The 21,999-nt window shown below is 41.5% G+C and overlaps 1 protein-coding gene across 1 annotated transcript in view; it reads right to left on the reverse strand.

The window, feature by feature from the left end:
* Nucleotides 1-1,765: 1,765 nt before the first annotated feature.
* The window catches only part of LOC123702043, a 51,933-nt gene continuing 31,699 nt past the window's right edge, over nucleotides 1,766-21,999 (reverse strand). Inside the window, exons 9-15 of the mRNA XM_045649706.1 lie at nucleotides 9,876-9,964; nucleotides 9,599-9,674; nucleotides 8,426-8,549; nucleotides 5,510-6,426; nucleotides 5,100-5,193; nucleotides 2,867-2,969; nucleotides 1,766-2,099 (exon numbers count right to left, since the gene is read on the reverse strand). Coding sequence (XP_045505662.1) covers nucleotides 1,885-2,099; nucleotides 2,867-2,969; nucleotides 5,100-5,193; nucleotides 5,510-6,426; nucleotides 8,426-8,549; nucleotides 9,599-9,674; nucleotides 9,876-9,964 — 1,618 coding nt within the window. The 3' untranslated portion in view covers nucleotides 1,766-1,884. The remainder of the gene's footprint in view (nucleotides 2,100-2,866; nucleotides 2,970-5,099; nucleotides 5,194-5,509; nucleotides 6,427-8,425; nucleotides 8,550-9,598; nucleotides 9,675-9,875; nucleotides 9,965-21,999) is intronic.

The raw sequence follows: 21,999 nt of genomic DNA on the forward strand, positions 1-21,999 counted from the left end.
TTAACACTTTTACACTCAAAAACAAATTCGTCAAACTCGGATTCATAAATATTCCATTTAGTTTTTAAATCATACAGTGAACCGAACGGGCAAAGTTCACATCAACATTTCTACAGAACAGAATGTGCACTTTTCATTCTGGAACATTTCCGCCCATACTTTTTTATTTCATATCATTTCTATACATTAGAATGTACAAAGCAAAACAATAATTTTTCATTATTTTGTAAAAATCCAGCAAACTTGTTTTTATAATTTAGTCTGGCTAGACAAAAGACGTGGGTTCGAATCCCGCCTCAGTGATCGATCTTTTCTATTCTTTAAAATTTTCTCAAAACTATTAAAAAAATGTAAGTACATACAACTTCAATACAAAATTCTAGAAATTTGCAGCTATTCGTGACGAACTCAGTATTTTCAATGAATGCAAGGAGGAGTGATTTTTATTATATTCGGCAAACGATTACATACTGTGCGTAATCGAGTGTTTTATTTTTAGATCATCAGATGTTTCGTTTTGTATTGCAATTCGTGGCCGAACTGTTGCTATGTCCGTGGGTTACGTAGGGTAGGGTAAGGTTGGAGCGCTCCCCGACGCTGTAATGCCTCCAATAATAGACATATTTTTTAGTCTGTTTGCGGAATGCATTGCCCGTTTATGACCGGTTTCTATATTCAATATAAGCGTTCTCACACTTAATTTTCCTAATGTCGTTCAAAGAAAATTTTTTTCAACGAATAGCATTAGGTAAATTTTGGGAGTAATACCATTGTATGTAGTAACGGGCCAATAAATCTTTAAATGGTATTAAATTTTTTGTTCAATTTATCGCCGAGCCTCCGGGCGCGCCCCAACGTAATAATAAGATAGTTATAATCAACATTAAATGTGTATTTGTGAATTTAACCTTATTTTGGTTGACGTTACTTTATATTTGGTGTAAATGGCTGAGAAAGTAGCTGAGTAGTGACACGGAGTGATAGAGTGACTGGTTCCCTTTTACAATTGGAGTATAGAATAAAACGAATAAAACATTGAAATGACTTTTTATTTTCTTCCTCTACCTTATAATATACACTATACAGTAATATTTATACATTTGAGAACACAAAAGCTGTACATTAGAGGCATTCTACAATAAATATTACATGTGATAAAATTACCTAAATCGATTTAAGTACATACATAATAAATCTTACATATTTCAGACTTTTGTTAATTATCTAAAGCACTAAAGTAATGTTAATGTACAGAATATATAAAATATTGAGATTCAGTTCAGTTTACGATAACTGACGGCATTCGGCCGTTTTTGGACGGAATTTTGATGACGGTTTAATAATTGCCGTACAGAACATAATGGCTCATTCATTTTACACTATGTAGTATTCACACAATTACAAACGAATTATATAAAACTAATGTGCAATGGACAATGAATCGTACAATTCAATACTTTTGCACTCAAAAACAAATTCATTAAACTCGGATTCATAAATATTCCATTTAGTTTTTAAATCATACAATGAACCGAACGGGCAAAGCTCACATCAACATTTCTACAGAACCCAATGTGCACTTCTTCATAATTCTGGAACATACTTTTTTTATTTCGTCTCATTTCTGTACAATATAATGTACAATACAAAAATATTTTTTTCATTATTTTGTAAAATTCCAGCTAACTTTTTTTTTTAATAATTTTTTAGTAGTGATTTATAATTTAGCTAGACTAAAGAGGCGGGTTCAAATCCCACCTCGATCTTTTCCATTTAAAAAATTTCTCATTTATAAAGCATTTATATGCTATAAAACTGTATCAAAGAATGTACAATTCTTCATATTCATAATTCTGGAAAATTCCCGCCATTTTTTTACTTTTTTTATAATTTAGTCTCTGGTTTGGGCCCGGGTTTCCTGAACCCCCGCCTCGGGCGTCTATCACACGCACCATACACATCGTATCTGTCGTCTTGTCGCGGGATCATATCTGGTTGTCTGTAGGCGAAGTTATCGCTGTATGTCGGCGGGTGGATTTGGGATGTTGCAGAACAATTTGAACGACGATCGCTCTCGTTATCGCCGCTGTCTACGTCACCTGGGAAATAAATATCATATAGAACATATTGTGTATTTTTATAATAATTAAAAAACTAATAATATGGATGTTCATAAGGATTTTTAGTATGATGGAAAATTAAATTTGCAAAGACAGTTTATTCTGAATGATGATTTGGTGGTTTCGTAAAACGTGACTATAAATAAGATTCGAATTTGAATTAAATATGCTACAGCAACACAAACTCTATTTTATATTTCAGTACAAGAAAAGCACACAATATTACGCTATATTGATAAAAATAAATGTTACGTATGAATACCAGAACGGCACATAATTTTATGATATACACAAGTAGACACATCATAAGTGACAAAACGAGTGCTCACCACATGAGTGTGTAGGTGGGTGTTATTTAGTGCACAGTTTAGTGTGCGTTGTGTCGTGTCGTATCTAATGTGTGTGTTTAGTCTGTAGAGTTGTCTGTAGTGACTATTAGTGTGTAGTTGTCTTGCTGTGTGTGTGCAGTGTGTATTATATTTTGTGTGTATGTGTATATGTTACCGGAAATGTATGAAATCAAGGAATTGTATACAATTCCTAGGAAATGTGTGAAATAAATTATTTTATACACATTTCCTAGGAAATCTATACATTTCCTAAATAGCTATCGGAAATGTAAAACATTTAAGATATTGATATGTCGCAGGCAAATTGTATATAATCTGGCCGTTTACAAACGGTCGGCATTTTGTAGTAACTATGCCGATAATTCGTAATCAGAAATTCTTGGTTTGGATACATACCATCGCTGCTATTATTACTGGGCAGGTGCGCGTCCCGTAAGCGCGGACGGCGCCGCCAGTAGCGGAACTCGCGGGGCAGCGTGTACGAGCGGGGCAGAGATATCTGTCAAATAAAAGCAAAATACAATATATACACATTTATTTTAAAATTATCCATAACAATAATAAAGGGGTTTGAAACTTTTCGCTGGCATACCGACCCGCCGCCATTTAGATTTTTTTTCAAAATCCGCGATTTTTCCGCACGATTAAAGTGGTATGTATGGATAGAGGACACATAGACGAACAAAAAATGTCTTATAACATAGTACCCTAAAGTGTCACATTACCGAGATATTTGGAAGTAAATATTCACTTATGAATACAACGACAAACACTAAAAATAGACTTATTACGTGTCTATATGCATAATATTATCTCCAAATAATCACTCCCAGGTAGATTATTATTATTACAGGAAGAAAGTAGGTAGTAGTTTATGTAATGTATGTATGTTTTTATGTAATGAATGTACCTACTTTCTTCCAATAAACTGTTAATAGGCGGCGGGTCGATATGCCAGAAAGTTTCAATGCCCTTTAGAGTGTCTGTTATATTAAAATAACTGCCTGTAACTAGTGCATATGGTTACACGCACAGAACAGTAAGAACATAATAGAAGTGCGATGTGGGCGTGGCCCACGTGTCACTAGTAAGGTAAGATCACCTAACTCGCTCCCAGTTGTGCGCAGAAAAATATTCGAGTCGGTTGCCAACTGTCAAACCTTATTTTCATATTTATTCATTATTTAGAGCGTGTTGTTCGGTATTAGAGTGGAAAAATGATAGCAGACGAAATAATATCAGCAATCGAGGCATTTCATACCATCGGTAAGTCTTATTTTAATTTATTTTAAATATCTATATTTTATGTTACAACTTCGCTTACCGTAATTTGTCAAAAATTTATAAAAATATTAAGTCAAAATGAACCTTAATCCATAAGAAATAAGTACTAATATAGATTGAACAGCAAACAAGACTTTCTGGAATATTATTGAAATAAACAAACGAATGTCGGATTAGTGATGCATGTGGCGCATATCGACAGTATCGATACTTTAGAAAAGACAAACATTTTAAATATTAAATTTTATTTTATTTTTCCTTAGCTTTCATTTGTCCTATTTATTTATAGATTTTCGAAAGAGCATAATTTAAAAGAGAAATGGATAATAAATGCAACGTGACGAGTTAACTGGATGCCGAACAGCAATAAGCAGTCTAACAAAGGCCACCGATACATCAAACCTACGGCAGTTCCAAGATTTAAAATAATGCATATTTTCTGTTTGTTTTGTACATATAGATTTATACTATTCTATTCCGTTTTTTATTTAAATATAATAATATGAAAAGACGTACTTAGTAGTAATAAACATACTCCAAAATGTGACACATTATCCTATACTCATATAATAGAAAGAAAAAAAAAATGCACAAAAATATATTTATTTGTGAATTATCGATAACAAGGCTGACATCCCTTAGAGCATAGCATCAGGTTAATGTCAAGTTAATGTCATTAATTTAGAGTGACACAAATTTCAACCTTATCTTTATGTGTAGAGGTTCAAAGTTATATGTATTGAAAACCAACGCCATCTGTTGTGGAATAGCTGAATGTTTTCGAATTTGGAATTTCTGAGCAAAGAGAAACAAAACAGCTAATATACTAGGGATGTTATACTAAAATAAACCGTAACTTGGTTCGTTAGGGTACATATTGAAATGCTGAATTTATAACCTAAGTCAGTTTTTACTCAAATTAAGCTGTCCAATCAAAGGCATAGTTTACTTGTAGTGTACTGTATAACTATCGGTTTAAATGTGTGGGTTTGGCGACACTGGTTTTCATACTAATGATGACATTATAGCACTTCTATTATGTTCTTACTGTTCTGTGGTTACACGGTATACATACACGGTACATATGTATACCAAACTAGATTTTTTTACAATTTTTGTATGTGTGTATGTCCCGACTAATCTCTGGAACGGCTGGACCGATATTGACGAGACTCACTGAAAAATAGCCGATACATAATGATTAACAATTACATCGCATCGGCTATCTGTCGTATGTTAGTTAAAACAAAATAAACAATTTTCATTTATATTCAAGTTTACAGGTTCAATAAATCGTATTTACATTTTTGTTAAATTTTTTGTTAAATTTATATGTCGATCTCACCTGACTGTCGATATCGCTGGGAGGTCTCGGCGTCTCCCGGTTTCCTTCAGGACTGGATTGTTCCCCGCTGCTGCCGCCTTCCTCTTTCTTTCTGCTAATATATAAAGAAACATCTATTAAATGACTAAACAAAATTCAAAATCAGGAGTCAGTGCAATGAGTGGAGAAACGTCTTTGTGATAAATTATTTGTTATAATATTTCATTAATTAAGGGAAGAGAAACGTTTGATAGTACTAAACATGCTCTAAAGGGCATTATCAGCAAGCAGTAAAACGGGCCTAGTCTCTAATTATTTATTAAATAATGAAGTCATTTTCTCATCACATATGTGTTTGTACTTATACACTACATTGTCAAATCTATAGCGTATTATTCAAAATTTTAGTTTAGTTAGTTAAAATAACATACCCATAAGGCCCCGGCCAATGGCAGCACACTTGTCTATTACATCCCTCCAAATAATGCGGCGCCAACAATATCTCTGGCGTCCTGCATCGTTGCATTTTCCTAATTTGCTCTATTTTCTTCCCTGGCAACCCTGAATATGGGAACATTCGCTCACAATTCTGATTATACTGGCCACACCCAACCTCGTTGTATATCCGAATATTATCCACTTGGTTACTCAAAGCATTATGCATATATTCGTCTTTATCGTCATATTTAAACGGCTGATTTGTCTCGCAATAGTTCGAGAACTCTATATTTTGTCTATCATCTGTATAGTTTGTCTGTGGTCGACTTTTGTCTATGGCCGAGTCGTAGTTATTCGAAGTGACGTCACTTATGTACGCGTTTCGAGGACTGTCTAGAACATTCCGGGGACTTCTGGTTTCGAAGTTTCTGTTTTCATTGATTGCTAGATAGTTGGGCGATCGAATAACTGCTCTGTTTTCGCCGCGTAAATTAGCAGGATTTTCATAGAACGTTCTAGATTCTTGGTTGTATATGTTTTGTCGTATTTTTATGTCGTTTGAAGTTTCGTTATTTTGAAAGTTTTCTGCGTAGTCCGGTTTTATTTCCGTGTAAGTGGGGTAGATGCAAGTATGGGGTAACACTGGGTAGTTTTGGTATGAATGCGCGACTTCTATACTAGGCCAGGCGGGTGGTTCTGCGTGTGTTTTCGCTCTGGGTATGGGTTGTCTTTGTAGACTACTGTATATTTCTTCTGCCGCGACTGGCGTGGTTTTGGCGAGTTTTCCTTGCTTTATTTCTTCTTCTATGACGCGTAATTCGGCTAGTTGTTTCTGTTTTTTCTCTTGCAGTTTCTGTTGGATGTTGACGCGCGATCCCACGCTTGAACCTTCGTTTTCTGATGAGCCACCCTAGACGAAAGAAATGTTATATAATTTCTTTTACGGTTATTAAGCACGGCTTTCGTTTTTTCTGCACAATTAGTAATAAGATTATCACACAAGCGTTAATAATAGATTTATATATATACGTCTTTGTTAATTATTGAAATACATTTACAAATTGAAATAGATAAGTAGGATGGTAGTGGTGTTCAAGAGATGATATTAGTATTTAATGATGGTAATCTGTATAATAAAAATATTACGTAAATCACGAGAACGTTAATAACAAAAAAGCACACCCCGGATACTCCATACAAAATTATCGTTTTGACAGTCACACTGTAGAGACTGTAAATGTGTGTGTTAACGCTTTGGCATATTTGTGACTAGCGTAAAAAAATTAGCGTTTTTCTAAAGAAATACATCCGTAAACAGCACTATATCTAACCATTAAAAAAACGATAATCACAAATCCAAAATAATAAAATTCCTTGAAGTCAATTTGATTAAAGTTGTCAATCTTTGTTGCGTATTGTCTTTGCAGAAAAATGCGGACCATTTTTAGCCTGATCGTGCGGGGTGAGGTAAGTATTTAATTTTGGCGGGAAGCGGAGAGTGTCCGTTCTGTAGCGTTTAGCGCTACTATTACGCCGTTAGTACACCTACGCATTCGCGTGCGGCAGCGAATCCCTGCGAAACTACTGCGTTGCGAAATATCTGCGGAACGTTAGTACACAGCAATGTTTTCGAAACTTTTTCGCAATGCGCCTGTGTAATGGCCATTTCGCAGTTCCTTGCGAAACAATAGTGACAAGGACGCAACTATTTCATCTATCTATGTGCTAGAGTGACCCATATCATATGCGAAATCCTGCCATACTACTGACAGAGTTTTCGTTGTTTCGCTGCCGCACGCGAATGCGTCGGTGTACGAACGGCGTTATGTGTTCAGTGAAAATAGTCCAAACTCACGTGGTGTGTGTGTGTGTGCGCGTGTGCGTGCGGCAGCGGGCGGCGCCAGAAGTGATACTCACGTGGTGTGTGTGTGTGTGCGCGTGTGCGTGCGGCAGCGGGCGGCGCCAGAAGTAATACTCACGTGGTGTGTGTGTGTGTGCGCGTGTGCGTGCGGCAGCGGGCGGCGCCAGAAGTGATACTCACGTGGTGTGTGTGTGTGTGCGCGTGTGCGTGCGGCAGCGGGCGGCGCCAGAAGTGATACTCACGTGGTGTGTGTGTGTGTGCGCGTGTGCGTGCGGCAGCGGGCGGCGCCAGAAGTGATACTCACGTGGTGTGTGTGTGTGTGCGCGTGTGCGTGCGGCAGCGGGCGGCGCCAGAAGTGATACTCACGTGGTGTGTGTGTGTGTGCGCGTGTGCGTGCGGCAGCGGGCGGCGCCAGAAGTGATACTCACGTGGTGTGTGTGTGTGTGCGCGTGTGCGTGCGGCAGCGGGCGGCGCCAGAAGTGATACTCACGTGGTGTGTGTGTGTGTGCGCGTGTGCGTGCGGCAGCGGGCGGCGCCAGAAGTGATACTCACGTGGTGTGTGTGTGTGTGCGCGTGTGCGTGCGGCAGCGGGCGGCGCCAGAAGTGATACTCACGTGGTGTGTGTGTGTGTGCGCGTGTGCGTGCGGCAGCGGGCGGCGCCAGAAGTGATACTCACGTGGTGTGTGTGTGTGTGCGCGTGTGCGTGCGGCAGCGGGCGGCGCCAGAAGTGATACTCACGTGGTGTGTGTGTATGTGCGCGTGTGCGTGCGGCAGCGGGCGGCGCCAGAAGTGATACTCACGTGGTGTGTGTGTGTGTGCGCGTGTGCGTGCGGCAGCGGGCGGCGCCAGAAGTGATACTCACGTGGTGTGTGTGTGTGTGCGCGTGTGCGTGCGGCAGCGGGCGGCGCCAGAAGTGATACTCACGTGGTGTGTGTGTATGTGCGCGTGTGCGTGCGGCAGCGGGCGGCGCCAGAAGTGATACTCACGTGGTGTGTGTGTGTGTGCGCGTGTGCGTGCGGCAGCGGGCGGCGCCAGAAGTGATACTCACGTGGTGTGTGTGTGTGTGCGCGTGTGCGTGCGGCAGCGGGCGGCGCCAGAAGGGCTGCGGCGCGGCGCCCGCCGGCGGGGGCACGAACGATGTCGGCTTCTTCTTCTTGCGACCGTTCGCCGCGCTGTACAATTAAGTGTATAAACAATTATATTCAGGCTGGGTTAACAGGGGTGATCGTAAACAACTAAAAAGTTTTTTAAGCTATTGCATAGCTTCTATCGCGGGCCTTGAGCGCGGGGGCCGAATCCAGAAATTCCGTAACGAAAAAACCTCACGCTCCCCACTCCGACGGGCGGAGGTGTGGCTTGAAGGCATAGCATGCAATAGCTTTACCGCGGCAGTCCCCAAGTGACACACGTCTTTTTTTTCTCTATAATCAGTCAGATGAATTTCTAAACGTTTTAGAAGCGGAATCGTATATAAAAAAAAATTGTTTGCCTGTAAAGTCGGTATACGGGCGAAATTTTTACGTGACAACGACTTTTTATGTCTGTCTCTCTCGCTCTTAGGCGGGCTAACCATGACCGAGTGGAAGGGACGCGTGCCTCTCACTCGCTCTCATTGTGAGCGCATAACGTGAGCGGAGCGTAACGCAGTTTCTTGAAGTGTCACCCGGCAAACCAATTTATAAGACGTTGTCACGTCAAAATGAAATGAAATATTTCTTTTCGGTTGTTTAAGGTTTTTTTTAGAGTTTAAAATTACATATATTTATTTATTGATGTGTATAAACATCATTTTCAGTTATGTAGAATAAGTATTAAAAGTGTTAGTGGAATTGTTTCCAATCAACCCTGACATTACCCGGATTGATCCTATATTACAATAATAATAGTTTTTAACACATAAAATATACCTAGATAGACTAGCCTTCTCATTTTTGTGTATGGTTACAGTGACAAGTGTGAACAAGTAAATCAAAATAAGGTGTCTCCACCGATCTACTGACTAATCGAAGGTGATATCAAAGGTTTTATACCTTTTTTTAATATAAAATCAATCACATATACTAGCCTGCAATAATCATATTTAAAGTACGTATTAAATTAAAAAAAAATTGCCAGGTGCCTTTTCATAGGCAAGTAATTAACATAGGTATATTTGCTCATTTGGTTATCAGATGGGTGAAGGTCGACCCTAATTCGGATCTAATATATTATAATATCTAACCTGCTATTTACTGGATTTGAAAACCTACAGTTGAACACGCCCGGTATCACGGTATTGTCATTTTGACCAGATTTACCTGAAAAGTAAACAGCATGTTATACCTATGACATATTTAATAAATTATATCCATATAAACAAAGAAAATTTATTTATATACATAATACATATTAAAAATGACAAATTTAATTTATTTTATTTATATTAGAAACAAACAGATACAATTATATACATAATGAAATACGAAATCAAAATACAAAAACACAACATAATTAATTACCAAGCTTGTTCTGTGAGGAAGCGTTTGTACTATTGGTTCCTTGTTGATGTTCTCCCAGCATGTAGCCAAGTCGCCGCACGTGGAAGTACCTGTGAATTAGTTGCGTATTTATTTAAACAAATACAATGAATTAACACATACACTAGACACTTAAGCTGGTGCACACTCTGCACTTGCCCACGCTACAGCATTTGATATTCGATGGTAGGTCGATGCAAGTGAATTTTCGAAATATTTAAATGCAGTTCTATTTCTTTATAAAAATAAAGGAATGTGTCCTTTCAACAAAATTTGCTATCTTTAGTATTTTGGGAACTTTCCCTCCAGGGCCCATCGAAAATTTCCACACTGTATAATACGTGCAGAAACTACGTGCAGAAGGTTTACTCCCTAACAAAAGTCAACTTATATAAAACTCAATATACTAATATACTCTCCTGGGATAGTACGATGGCCGAGGTCAAGAGTGAAACCCCCCTGGGATAGTACGATAGCCGGGGTCAAGAGTGAAACCCCCCTGGGATAGTACGGCAGCCGGGGTCAAGAGTGAAACCCCCCTGGGATAGTACGATAGCCGGGGTCAAGAGTGAAACCCCCCTGGGATAGTACGGCAGCCGGGGTCAAGAGTGAAACCCCCTTGGGATAGTACGATAGCCGGGGTCAAGAGTGAAACTCCCCTGGGATAGTACGATGGCCGGGGTCAAGAGTGAAACCCCCCTGGGATAGTACGATAGCCGGGGTCAAGAGTGAAACCCCCCTGGGATAGTACGATAGCCGGGGTCAAGAGTTAGACCCCCCTGGGATAGTACGATAGCCGGGGTCAAGAGTGAATCCCCCCTCGGATAGTACGATAGCCGGGGTCAAGAGTGAAACTCCCCTGGGATAGTACGACGGCCGGGGTCAAGAGTGAAACCCCCTTGAGATAGTACAATAGCCGGGGCCAATAGTGAAACCCCCCCGGGATAGTACGATAGCCGGGGTCCAGAATGAAACCCCTCTGGGATAGTACGATAGCCGGGGTCAAGAGTGAAACCCCTCTGGATAGTACGATAGCCGGGGTCCAGAATGAAACCCCCCTGGGATAGTACGATAGCCGGGGTCCAGAATGAAACCCCTCTGAGATAGTACGATAGCCGGGGTCAAGAGTGAAATCCCCCTGGGATAGTACGATGGCCGGGGTCAAGAGTGAAACCCCCCTGGGATAGTACGATAGCCGGGGTCAAGACTGAAACCCCCCTGGGATAGTACGATAGCCGGGGTCAAGAGTGAAATTCCCCTGGGATAGTACGATGGCGGGGGTCAAGAGTGAAACCCCCCTGGGATAGTACGATAGCCGGGGTCAAGAGTGAAACCCCCCTGGGATAGTACGATAGCCGGGGTCAAGAGTGAAACCCCCCTGGGATAGTACGATAGCCGGGGTCAAGAGTGAATCCCCCCTCGGATAGTACGATAGCCGGGGTCAAGAGTGAAACTCCCCTGGGATAGTACGATGACGAGTTTTAAATTCAATAAAATATATTATATTCAATAATTAGTGGTAAAAACAGTAATAATTAGTATTAGTTAACTATATTATCAACGTATGTGTATTAATTTATGTGAAGTACGCATTTATGTGACTGAAGCAACGTTTTGTACCTATAACGTGGATGTCAACGGCAACGGAAATTCAAATTCGAATTTCTTCGATAAACCAGTGGAGTACTAGTTCTAATATATCTACTATTTTTAACAATATACACAACATTCGCATTCATTTTAACTAATAACACTGCTCATATTTTATGAGTAACGTCACAATAAATACATGAGCGCATAGTTATCGTCTCACTTTGCTTGACAAGTTGGAAGCAATTTAGAGGACAAAAACTTATAGCTCCAGACAAAATATACTTCATTTCTACTAAAAAACTACTATTTATCTATTCACTATCTATCTAACACAAGTAAATTTTAGTATAATTGCATCATAAATACAATTTTTTAACATCTATTTCACCTGTTTCAGCAATTAAAATTACAACATGCTGACCCGCAAGGCAGTGGCCAAAGACATGGAAAACAAACTAAAGGCCACACTACAGGATTTAAAGGCTTCACAATCCCTGTGTGAACAACTCTTGCTGGAGAGAGAGGAACATGAACTTGAAATCCAGAAAATAATTAAAAAGAACACAAGTTTGAAGGCCGAACTAGCTGAACTCCACACTCAATATATGGACAGCCAAAACAAGTGCACAGCCCTCCAAGACATTGTTGACAGCTTCCAACAGTGTTCCAATGACCACGAGAAGGCTCTCAGTCGTATCGTTGAACTGGAATGCAGTTTAATGGAGGTTCAAGAGGATAACTCTTTACTAAAAAAAAATTTACTTCATGACGGAGTTAAAATATACAATAGCCTACCTACAGATATAAAACAAATAAAATCATTAGGATTGTTCAAAAAGAAATTAAAACTTCATATACTACAAAATGAAAATATTTCCTGTAATAACTATCGTGTATAAAACTTAAAAATGTAAATAACTGAAATAAAATCAGCAATATAAAGAAAAATAACAACGATCACAAAGTACTCTTATCACAGTCACTAGTTAAAAAAAAAATAAAAAATAAAAATAAAAAAAAATATATTATAGTATAAAGTGTTAATTATAACATAAAAAGTATATATACAAAAATAATCAAAAGAGTAAAAACCATTATAACATAATATTATGAATTATTATATAAAGTAAAAAACAAAAAAAAAAAACAAACAAGAGTGTATATATTCAAGATTGTAAAATTACTTTAAATAGTTAAGTCATTTACACTAAATGTTTAAATAAATTTACAATTAATATTTATTTTAGTTCATGCACTCGATGTCACATTTAGTTGATTTATATCCGCGTTAGCATTCCTTACGAACACAGCCATACCGTCATAAGACGATATTATTGTACAGAGTAGTTCTCCGCTCACCCGCAAGTTTTTAACATTTTTGTCAAGGTGTACAAGTTAACACTATTGAATTAGAATAAGTGAATTGTAAAATTCTTTTAAAATAAATGTCTCTAAACCTAACTCCAAGCGGCTATGCAATTCATCCAACAGTCTTTATGGTGAACTGGTTGAATGTGGACAGTTAAGTGGCTTTGAAAACAGTAGGAACATTAAGTTCAATTCACATAACAAATTGAAAAAATATCTTAAATTATGTAAGTTTATAAAACGTACAAAATCAATTATTAGAAATAGATTTTCATGGAAAAATGTAGTACAATTACAAAATAAAAATAACAGTCTTGTGAAAGAGTTAGATAGTTATCATAGGGACTTAGAACATTATAAAATGTTATATGAAGTAGAAACTTTTGAACTGAAGGAGAAAATAGACTCTTACTTAATAAAGTTGAGTAATGAAAATATGGATCGCTTCGAGTCTCTGACCAATAACTATGTATGTAGGTGTTCCATAAGTGACAATGAGCAACCGTCGCCCCATAAGTCCATTGACTGCACTGATATACATAGTATTCAATCAACGGCAACAATTCCATCTACTAAAACGAAACATCTTTCTATGCAGGAAATTATTGTGTTGTCAGATAATATAGGTCAGGGATTTGGCGCTTTGCTTAACAATTTGGGGCATAAAGTAACTAATTTTTGTACTCCTAATAGTTCATTTACATATATCATGAATTCATTAGATAATTTTAGTTTTAATGAAAATAGTATTGTTATTATATTATATGGAGATAGTTTTAAATTAAATAAACATGACATTGATATAGGATTTCAAAAAATGTTAAAAATTAGTAGTGAGACAAAATGCAAATTTATGTTGTGTACATTACCATATTTGCCTGGTTTGACACAAAATCAAAATAAATTTATCTATAATATTAACTTAAAATTATATAATTTAACAAATCATCATAGTGATGCATTTATATATTTTGACCTTAATTCTTGTACAAAATCTTTTTGTTTGACAAAGGATACAGTGTATCTGCCATTTAGATATAAGCGAGAACTTGCTATGTTAACAGCATATAATATTAACCAGTCTGGTACATGTTCGGTATCAGACCATCGATCTACTATAATTTTATGTAGTAGTAATTATATACATCAACCTAGGTTAAGTGTTGACAGACAATCTAGCCCTAAGCCAGATTTAAACTAGTATATAAGACAACAGCTAAGCAGACTTTTTCCATTGTGCATCAAAATATTCAAGGCTTGGCTAGCAAATTGTTAGAAATAGAATTGTTTCTGAATGATAACAATATTAGAATATTTTGTGTAACAGAACATTGGCTTAAACAATGTCAGTCGTTAGTAAATATTGAAAATTACAAATTAAAAAGTATATACTTTAGGACACAGGCTATTCACGGAGGTTCTGTTATTTTTGTACATGATAGTGTAAAATGTAAAGAACGAACTGACATTGTTAGTCTTTCTGTAGAACGGACCATTGAACTGTCCTGTGTGGAGCTGGAGCGTTATATTATTGTTTGCGTTTATAGACCCCCTTCCAGTGACTATAATATGTTTGAGACAGTCATGGAAGAAATATTAAAGCGTCTAAGCAGGAGTAAAAAAAAAGTTATAGTATGTGGCGATTTTAATATTGATTTACTTTTACAAACACAAACGGCTACACGAATTGTTAATTTATTTCAGTCATTTAATCTATATAAACTTTTTAACGAACCCACACGAATTACACCTACTTCTGCAACCTGTATTGATAATATATACTGTGACTGCATCTGTTTAGAGAAAAATATTCTCAATACATTGACTTCGGATCACTGTGGCCAGAAAGTAGTTTTTGAATGGGATTGCATACCTACATTTAAAAGGATTAATGTTAGGCCTATAACTAAAAAAGGCATTAATAAATTTAGGAGTAATATTAATAAAAACCTGCCCGTACTAAATGATCAATCCTTTCCTAATAGTCCTTGTGAAATGTTTAAAAATCTTTTTAATTTAGTACATAATGAATTTGAAAAAATATTTAAAGTTAAATCTTTAAATATTACCAAGGATTTACCATTTAGTAAATGGGCGACAGCTAGTATACATAGGTGCAGGAACATTCTTTATGAATTATATGGTATGAAGCAATATAGTAAAGACCCATCTTTCCTTAGTTATGTTAGAAATTACTCAAAATTTTTTAAAAAAGTTTGTTTTACTGCAAAGCGTTTGTATATCAAAGATAAAATACGCGACTCTGGTAATAAAGTTAAAACAGTTTGGTCTATTATTAACGGTGAAATGGGTAAAAGCAAATCAAGTAATACCATAAAACTTGTAAATAATGACAGGGTTGTTTCATGTTGCGCTTGCTTTTGAAGAATTCTTCAGTAGTGTCCTTTTTGAGGGACCATGTTGCGGGGTGCAGTACATTATTTGAATTACGACACGTAACTGCTAGTGATATTGTTACTGCCTTTAAGACGCTTAATCTAAAAAATACTTGTGATCTTTGGGGAATGTCCGTAAATTTAGTTAATAATATAATAGAAAATATTGCGAAAAATTTAGCTTTCATATTTAATAAGTGTTGTGACTATGGTACATTTCCTAATTTACTAAAGCTTAGTAAAGTTATACCTCTATTTAAGAAGGGCGATCAAGAAGACTGTAACAATTATAGACCTATCTCTATTTTACCAACATTAAGTAAGGTATTCGAGAAGTTAATATTAAACCAATTGAGTAGTCATTTTGCATCTAATAATTTACTGCACACCAAACAGTTTGGTTTCACAAAGGGGCGCTCAACCACAGATGCTGGAGTTGCACTTCTAACACATATATATAAAGCATGGGAAAACTCAAAAAATGCTCTGGGGATATTTTGTGACCTCTCCAAAGCATTTGACTGCGTTGAACATTGTACTTTGTTACGTAAACTTAATCACTATGGAATTAAAGGAAAAGCCCAGAACCTCATAGCGTCATACCTGTATGATAGGATTCAGACTGTAGTTGTTGATGGAGAACGTTCTAGCGGTGCGTCAATTAACATTGGTGTTCCACAAGGGTCAATTTTAGGTCCCTTCTTGTTCTTGGTATATATCAATGATCTTCCCTATTAGGATGGTTTGGTGTGCAGGATAGGTGTGAAATAGTTCTGTTTGCAGATGATACCTCATTAATTTTTAATGTGGATAGGCATGACCCAAATGTTGACGAAGTGAACAGTGCTCTTTTACACATATCTGAATGGTTTACTGCCAATAATTTATTATTAAATGCCAAAAAAACCACTTGTGTTGAATTTTTACTTCCTAACGTAAAAAAGTTGAACAGAGATATTACCTTGAACGGGGAGGTATTGCATCCTACTGAGTCTACTGTATTTCTAGGGTTTACATTGGACGAGAAACTACAGTGGGGAGCCCATGTCAACACCGCTGCAGGTAAGCTCAGTTCAGCTGCATATGCAGTCCGAAAAATAAGGCATCTCACCGATGAAGATACGGCTAGATTGGTTTATTTCAGCTACTTTCATAGCATTATGTCCTATGGAATTCTACTGTGGGGCAGGGCTGCAGATATAGAAACTATATTTATCTTACAGAAAAGAGCCATTCGCTCTATATATAATTTACGTGCTCGGGACTCACTAAGAGATCATTTTAAGAATACTGGTATCCTTACTGTACCATCACAGTATATATTTAATAATATTTTGTATGTACACAAAAGCTCCGACTTACACACAAGAGTAGGAGATAGACACGATTATGGCACAAGGAACAGGAATAGAATTGAAATGCCATTTTTCCGATTAGCTAAAGTTAAAAATTCATTTATGGGTCAAGGTATACGCTTTTACAATAGAATTCCTCATAATATTAAAGAGTTTAGTAGTTCTAAATTTAAAACTTATATAAAAAATGTACTAGTTCAGAGAGCGTACTACAGTATTCAGGAATATATGGACGATAAAAATCCATGGAGGGTTGTCGCGTAAAAACCACAGGACAGTTCTTTGGCATATTATGATATAATATGTAGTTAGATATAAGTTACTGTATATTATGTAATATTGACATGCTTTTAAAAGAGCAACTATGGAGTTTCTTGCCGATTCTTCTCCATAGATACTGCTTTCCGAATCGGTGGTAAATGTTAAAAATACTTAACTATGTAATGACGATTCGAAAGTGCTACTAAATAGTAGTCTAATTGAATAAATGAATGTTTGAGTTTGTTTGTTTGAGTTTGATGGCCGGGGTCAAGAGTGAAACCCCCCTGAGATAGTACGATAGCCGGGGTCAAGAGTGAAACCCCCCTGGGATAGTACGGCAGCCGGGGTCAAGAGTGAAACCCCCTTGGGATAGTACGATAGCCGGGGTCAAGAGTGAAACCCCCCTGGGATAGTACGATAGCCGGGGTCAAGAGTGAAACTCCCCTGGGATAGTACGATGGCCGGGGTCAAGAGTGAAACCCCCCTGGGATAGTACGATAGCCGGGGTCAAGAGTGAAACTCCCCTGGGATAGTACGATGGCCGGGGTCAAGAGTGAAACCCCCCTGGGATAGTACGATAGCCGGGGTCAAGAGTGAAACCCCCCTGGGATAGTACGGCAGCCGGGGTCAAGAGTGAAACCCCCCTGGGATACTACGATAGCCGGGGTCAAGAATGAATCCCCCCTGGGATAGTACGATAGCCGGGGTAAAGAGTGAAACTCCCCTGGGATAGTACGATAGCCGGGGTCAAGAGTGAAACCCCCCTGGGATACTACGATAGCCGGGGTCAAGAGTGAATCCCCCCTCGGATAGTACGATAGCCGGGGTCAAGAGTGAATCCCCCCTCGGATAGTACGATAGCCGGGGTCAAGAGTGAGTACGATAGCCGGGGTCAAGAGTGAATCCCCCTCGGATAGTACAATAGCCGGGGTAAAGAGTGAAACTCCCCTGGGATAGTACGATGGCCGGGGTCAAGAGTGAAACCCCCCTGGGATAGTACGATAGCCGGGGTCAAGAGTGAAACTCCCCTGGGATAGTACGATGGCCGGGGTCAAGAGTGAAACCCCCCTGGGATAGTACGATAGCCGGGGTCACGAGTGAAACCCCCCTGGGATAGTACGGCAGCCGGGGTCAAGAGTGAAACCCCCCTGGGATACTACGATAGCCGGGGTCAAGAGTGAATCCCCCCTGGGATAGTACGATAGCCGGGGTCAAGAGTGAGTACGATAGCCGGGGTCAAGAGTGAATCCCCCCTCGGATAGTACGATAGCCGGGGTAAAGAGTGAAACCCCCCTGGGATAGTACGATAGCCGGGGTCAAGAGTGAAACTCCCCTGGGATAGTACGATGGCCGGGGTCAAGAGTGAAACCCCCCTGGGATAGTACGATAGCCGGGGTCAAGAGTGAAACTCCCCTGGGATAGTACGATGGCCGGGGTCAAGAGTGAAACCCCCCTGGGATAGTACGATAGCCGGGGTCAAGAGTGAAACTCCCCTGGGATAGTACGATAGCCGGGGTCAAGAGTGAATCCCCCCTCGGATAGTACGATAGCCGGGGTCAAGAGTGAGTACGATAGCCGGGGTCAAGAGTGAATCCCCCTCGGATAGTACGATAGCCGGGGTAAAGAGTGAAACTCCCCTGGGATAGTACGATGGCCGGGGTCAAGAGTGAAACCCCCCTCGGATAGTACGGCAGCCGGGGTCAAGAGTGAAACCCCCTCTGGGATAGTACGATGGCCGGGGTCAAGAGTAAATCCCCCCTCGGATAGTACGATAGCCGGGGTCAAGAGTGAAACCCCCTTGGGATAGTACAATAGCCGGGGCCAATAGTGAAACCCCCCCGGGATAGTACGATAGCCGGGGTCAAGAGTGAAATTCCCCTGGGATAGTACGATAGCCAGGGTCAAGAGTGAAACCCCCTTGGGATAGTACAATAGCCGGGGTCAAGAGTGAATCCCCCTCTGGGATAGTACGATGGCCGGGGTCAAGAGTAAATCCCCCCTCGGATAGTACGATAGCCGGGGTCAAGAGTGAAACCCCCTTGGGATAGTACAATAGCCGGGGCCAATAGTGAAACCCCCCCGGGATAGTACGATAGCCGGGGTCAAGAGTGAATCCCCCTTGGGATAGTACGATAGCCGGAGTCAAGAGTGAAACTCCCCTGGGTCAAGAGTGAAACCCCCTTGGGATAGTACGATGGCCGGGGTCAAGAGTGAATCCCCCCTCGGATAGTACGATAGCCGGGGTCAAGAGTGAATCCCCCCACGGATAGTACGATGGCCGGGGTCAAGAGTAAATCCCTCCTCGGATAGTACGATAGCCGGGATCAAGAGTGAAATTCCCCTGGGATAGTACGATAGCCGGGGTCAAGAGTGAAACCCCCTTGGGATAGTACAATAGCCGGGGCCAATAGTGAAACCCCCCCGGGATAGTACGGCAGCCGGGGTCAAGAGTGAAACCCCCTTGGGATAGTACGATAGCCGGGGTCAAGAGTGAAACCCCCCCGGGATAGTACGGCAGCCGGGGTCAAGAGTGAAACCCCCTTGGGATAGTACGATAGCCGGGGTCAAGAGTGAAATTCCCCTGGGATAGTACGATAGCCAGGGTCAAGAGTGAAACCCCCTTGGGATAGTACAATAGCCGGGGCCAATAGTGAAACCCCCCCGGGATAGTACGATAGCCGGGGTCAAGAGTGAAACCCCCTTGGGATAGTACAATAGCCGGGGCCAATAGTGAAACCCCCCCGGGATAGTACGATAGCCGGGGTCAAGAGTGAATCCCCCTTGGGATAGTACGATAGCCGGAGTCAAGAGTGAAACTCCCCTGGGTCAAGAGTGAAACCCCCTTGGGATAGTACGATGGCCGGGGTCAAGAGTGAATCCCCCCTCGGATAGTACGATAGCCGGGGTCAAGAGTGAATCCCCCCACGGATAGTACGATGGCCGGGGTCAAGAGTAAATCCCTCCTCGGATAGTACGATAGCCGGGATCAAGAGTGAAATTCCCCTGGGATAGTACGATAGCCGGGGTCAAGAGTGAAACCCCCTTGGGATAGTACAATAGCCGGGGCCAATAGTGAAACCCCCCCGGGATAGTACGGCAGCCGGGGTCAAGAGTGAAACCCCCTTGGGATAGTACGATAGCCGGGGTCAAGACTGAAACCCCCCTGGGATAGTACGATAGCCGGGGTCAAGAGTGAAACTCCCCTGGGATAGTACGATGGCGGGGGTCAAGAGTGAAACCCCCTTGGGATAGTACGGCAGCCGGGGTCAAGAGTGAAACCCCCTTGGGATAGTACGATAGCCGGGGTCAAGAGTGAAATTCCCCTGGGATAGTACGATAGCCAGGGTCAAGAGTGAAACCCCCTTGGGATAGTACAATAGCCGGGGTCAAGACTGAAACCCCCCTGGGATAGTACGATAGCCGGGGTCAAGAGTGAAACTCCCCTGGGATAGTACGATGGCGGGGGTCAAGAGTGAAACCCCCTTGGGATAGTACGGCAGCCGGGGCCAATAGTGAAACCCCCCCGGGATAGTACGATAGCCGGGGTCAAGAGTGAAACCCCCTTGGGATAGTACGATGGCCGGGGTCAAGATAGTACGATGGCCGGGGTCAAGAGTAAATCCCCCCTCGGATAGTACGATAGCCGGGATCAAGAGTGAAATTCCCCTGGGATAGTACGATAGCCGGGGTCAAGAGTGAAACCCCCTTGGGATAGTACAATAGCCGGGGCCAATAGTGAAACCCCCCCGGGATAGTACGATAGCCGGGGTCAAGAGTGAATCCCCCTTGGGATAGTACGATAGCCGGAGTCAAGAGTGAGTACGATAGCCGGGGTCATGAGTGAATCCCCCTCTGGGATAGTACGATGGCCGGGGTCAAGAGTGAAACCCCCCTGGGATAGTACGATAGCCGGGGTCAAGAGTGAAACCCCCCTGGGATAGTACGATAGCCGGGGTCAAGAGTGAAACCCCCCTGAGATAGTACGGCAGCCGGGGTCAAGAGTGAAACCCCCTTGGGATAGTACGATAGCCGGGGTCAAGAGTGAAACCCCCCTGGGATAGTACGATAGCCGGGGTCAAGAGTGAAACCCCCCTGGGATAGTACGATAGCCGGGGTCAAGAGTGAAATTCCCCTGGGATAGTACGATAGCCGGGGTCAAGAGTGAGTACGATAGCCGGGGTCAAGAGTGAAACTCCCCTGGGTCAAGAGTGAAACCCCCTTGGGATAGTACGATAGCCGGGGTCAAGAGTGAATCCCCCTCTGGGATAGTACGATGGCCGGGGTCAAGAGTGAAACCCCCCTGGGATAGTACGATAGCCGGGGTCAAGAGTGAAACCCCCCTGGGATACTACGATAGCCGGGGTCAAGAGTGAATCCCCCCTCGGATAGTACGATAGCCGGGGTCAAGAGTGAATCCCCCCTCGGATAGTACGATAGCCGGGGTCAAGAGTGAGTACGATAGCCGGGGTCAAGAGTGAATCCCCCTCGGATAGTACGATAGCCGGGGTAAAGAGTGAAACTCCCCTGGGATAGTACGATGGCCGGGGTCAAGAGTGAAACCCCCCTGGGATAGTACGATAGCCGGGGTCAAGAGTGAAACCCCCCTCGGATAGTACGATAGCCGGGGTCAAGAGTGAAACCCCCTTGAGATAGTACAATAGCCGGGGCCAATAGTGAAACCCCCCTGGGATAGTACGATGGCCGGGGTCAAGAGTGAAACCCCCCTGGGATAGTACGATAGCCGGGGTCACGAGTGAAACCCCCCTGGGATAGTACGGCAGCCGGGGTCAAGAGTGAAACCCCCCTGGGATACTACGATAGCCGGGGTCAAGAGTGAATCCCCCCTGGGATAGTACGATAGCCGGGGTCAAGAGTGAGTACGATGGCCGGGGTCAAGAGTGAATCCCCCCTCGGATAGTACGATAGCCGGGGTAAAGAGTGAAACCCCCCTGGGATAGTACGATAGCCGGGGTCAAGAGTGAAACTCCCCTGGGATAGTACGATGGCCGGGGTCAAGAGTGAAACCCCCCTGGGATAGTACGATAGCCGGGGTCAAGAGTGAAACTCCCCTGGGATAGTACGATAGCCGGGGTCAAGAGTGAATCCCCCTCTGGGATAGTACGATAGCCGGGG

This window comes from Colias croceus, chromosome 22 (assembly GCF_905220415.1).
Source record: "Colias croceus chromosome 22, ilColCroc2.1".
Lineage (NCBI taxonomy): Eukaryota > Metazoa > Arthropoda > Insecta > Lepidoptera > Pieridae > Colias > Colias croceus.